Source organism: Cyprinodon variegatus, unplaced genomic scaffold (genome assembly GCF_000732505.1).
Source record: "Cyprinodon variegatus isolate N-32 unplaced genomic scaffold, C_variegatus-1.0 Scaffold592, whole genome shotgun sequence".
Taxonomy (NCBI): domain Eukaryota; kingdom Metazoa; phylum Chordata; class Actinopteri; order Cyprinodontiformes; family Cyprinodontidae; genus Cyprinodon; species Cyprinodon variegatus.
In genome coordinates this window covers 24,849-28,174 of record NW_015151045.1, presented here as the reverse complement: position 1 = coordinate 28,174, position 3,326 = coordinate 24,849, and the positions used below count along the sequence as shown (strand labels likewise).

Below are 3,326 nucleotides of genomic sequence, written 5' to 3'. Positions count from 1 at the left end.
CTTTTTCCAGTCGAGAACCTTGGACTTGGAGGAGCTGATTCTCATCCTGGCCGCTTCACACTCGGCTGCGAACCGCCCCAGCGCACGCTGTAGGTCTTGGCAGGAGGGAGCCAGCAGAACTATGTCATCCGCAAAAAGCAGGGACATGATCCGCTGGTCCCCGAACCAGACCCCTCCGGTCCTTGGCTGCACCTAGAAATCCTGTCCATAAAAGTTATGAACAGGACCGATGACAGAGGGCAGCCCTGTCGGAGTCCAACATGCACGGGGAACAGGTCCGACTAAATGCCGGCAATGCGAACCAGACTCCTGCTCCGCTTGTACAGAGAACGGATGGCCCCTAGTAAAGGGCCCCTAACTCCATACTCCTGGAGCACTTCCTCAGGGCAGCACGAGGGACACGATCGAATGCCTTCTCCAAGTCCAGAAAACACATGTGGACTGGTAGGGCAAACTCCCATGAACCCTCAAGAACCCTGCAGAGGGTGTAAACCTGGTCCACTGTTCCACGGCCAGGACGAAAACCACCCTGCTCCTCCTGCAGCCGAGGTTCGACAATCAGCCGGACTCTCCTCTCCAGCACCCTGGCATAGGCCTTTCCGGGGAGGCTGAGAAGTGTGATTCCCTGATAGTTGGAACACACCCTCCGGTGTCCCTTCTTGTGGAGGGGAACCACCACCCCAGTCTGCCAATCCAGGGGAACTGTCCCAGACCTCCACGCGATGTTGAAGAGACGTGTCAGCCATGACAGCCCGACAACATCCAGAGCTCTAAGATACTCATGGCGGATCTCGTCCACCACCGAAACCTTGTCACCGTGGAGTTTTTTGACCACCTCACTGACTTCAGCCTGGGTGATGAACGAATCCAGCCCCAAGCACCCTGTCTCTTCTTCCCCCACGGAAGGTGTGTCTGTCGGGTTGAGGAGATCCTCAAAGTATTCCTTCCACCGTCCGACAATATCCTCCTTCAAGGTCAGCAGCTCCCCACTCCCACTGAAAACAGTGTTAGCGAAGCAGTGCTTTCCCCTCTGGAGGCGCCGAACGGTTTGCCAGAATCGCTGTGAGGCCAACTGATAGTCTTTTTCCATGGCCTCTCCGAACTCCTCTCAGGCCCCAGAATTTGCCTCGGCAACCGCCCGGGCTGCGACACGCTTGGCCTCACGGTACCTGCTTGCTGCTTCAGGAGTCCCACAAGCCAGCCAGGCTTGATAGGACTCCTTCTTCAGCTTGACGGCATCCCTTACTATCGGTGTCCACCACCGGGTTCGGGGATTGCCACCACGACAGGCACCGCAAACCTTACGGCCACAGCTACGGGCAGCCGCATCGACAATCGAGGCAGAGAACTTAGCCCATTCGGACTCCATGTCTCCAACCTCCCTCGGAACCTGAGAGAAGCTCTCCTAGAGGTGAGAGTTGAACCAAGGGTTCCACCAGATGTTCCCAGCAGACCGTCACTACTCGTTTGGGCCTGCCGAGTCTTTCAGGCTTCCTCCTCTTCCAGTGTATCCAGTTCCCCACCAGGTGGTGGTCAGTGGACAGCTCCACCCCTCTCTTCACCCGAGTGTCCAAAACATACGGCCGAAGATCAGAAGATACGAATACAAAGTCGATCATCGACCTTTGGCCTAGGGTGTCCTGGTGCCAGGTGCATCGATGGACATCCTTATGCCTGAACATGGTGTTCATTATGGACAATCTGTGACTTGCACAGAAGTCCAATAATGAGACACCATTCAGGTTCAGAGCAAGGGGTTCCCTCCTCCCGATCACGCCCCTCCAGGTGTCACTGTCGTTTCACATGTGGACGTCTAAGTCTCCCAGTAGAACGATGGAATCCCCGGAAGGGGTGCTTTCTAACACCCTCCCCAGGGATGCTAAGAAGGCCTGGTACTCCGTACTGCCATTCTGCCCATAGGCCGAAACAACTGTCAGAGTCCTCCCTTCAACCCGAAGGCGAAGGAATGCGTCCCTCTCGTCTACCGGGTGAACTCCAACACGAGATGGCTGAGCTGGGGGGAGACAAGCAGCTCCACCCTCCGCCTCTCCCTGCGGGTCACTCCAGAGTAGAAGAGAGCCCACACTCTCTCAAGGAGCTGGGTTCCAGAGCCCCGGCTGTGTGTGGAGGCGAGCCCAACTATTTCTAGCTCCACCTCCTGCACAAGCTCCGGCTCCTTCGCTGTCAGTGAGGTGACATTCCACCCGATCAGGTCGCCTAGGTCTCCACCTCTGGCTGCCGCCCAATCCTCTTTGCACCGGTCCCTCATGGTTCCCCCTGCAGGTGGTGGGCCCACTGGGGGATGGCCTCGCGTTGCTCCTTCGGGCTGGGCCCGGCCGGGTCCCGCGAGGAAGAACCCGAACACCAGGCACTCGCTGACGAACCCCAACCCCAGGCCTGGCTCCAGGGTGGGGTCCCGGCTCCGCTGTACCGGGCAACGTCGCGTGCCTCGATGTGGTTCTTGTCATAAGGGTTTTTGAACCGCTGTTAGTCTGACCTGTCACCCAGAGCCTGTTTGCCTTGGGAGACCCTACTAGGGGCATTTAGGCCCCGGCAACATAGCCTCTGGGATCACCCAGGCACTGAAACCCCTCCACCACGTTAAGGTGCTGCTTTTAGTTTGAGGTAAAATAAGAAAACCAAAAAAGACAAACAAAAACAAACCATACACAGATTTGTTTTCTGATTTTGCTTTTTTTTTTATTTAGAACATTTTGCTTCAGTCTGTCAACATAAATTAAAGTCTGGTCTAAAGACGAGGTTCCAGTGTGTATTTGAGGGGATCGCTAAAGCAGGAAACCCATCTCTTCTGAACCAGATCTACACAGAACTCTACATGACAGAGGGGGGGACTGGAGAGGTCAATGATGAACATGAGGTCAGACAAATTGAAACATCATCAAGGAAATCCAGCAGACCGGAAACAACAATCGGACAAGAAGACATTTTAAAACCACGTCCAGGAAGAGATCAACCAATCAGAACAGTGATGACAAAGGGAGTGGCTGGCATTGGGAAAACATTCTTAACACAGAAGTTCACTCTGGACTGGGCTGAAGGCAAAGCCCACCAGAACATCCAGTTCATATTTCCATTCACCTTCAGAGAGCTGAATGTGCTGAAAGAGAAAAAGTTCAGCTTGGTGGAACTAGTTCATCACTTCTTCACTGAAACCAAAGGAATCTGCAGCTTTGATCACTTCCAGGTTCTGTTCATCTTTGATGGTCTGGATGAGAGTTGTCTTCCTCTGGACTTCCAGAACAAGGAGATCCTGACTGATGTCACAGAGTCCACCTCAGTGGATGTTCTGCTGACAAACCTCATCA

General features: G+C 54.4%; 1 protein-coding gene across 1 annotated transcript in view; it reads left to right on the top strand.

Annotated features, from left to right (window-relative positions):
• The window catches only part of LOC107096014 (protein NLRC3-like), a 13,153-nt gene that overhangs the window by 6,760 nt on the left and 3,067 nt on the right, over window positions 1-3,326 (top strand). Inside the window, exon 6 of the mRNA XM_015392459.1 lies at window positions 2,709-3,316. Within this exon, the coding sequence (XP_015247945.1) occupies window positions 2,709-3,316 (608 nt within the window). The remainder of the gene's footprint in view (window positions 1-2,708; window positions 3,317-3,326) is intronic.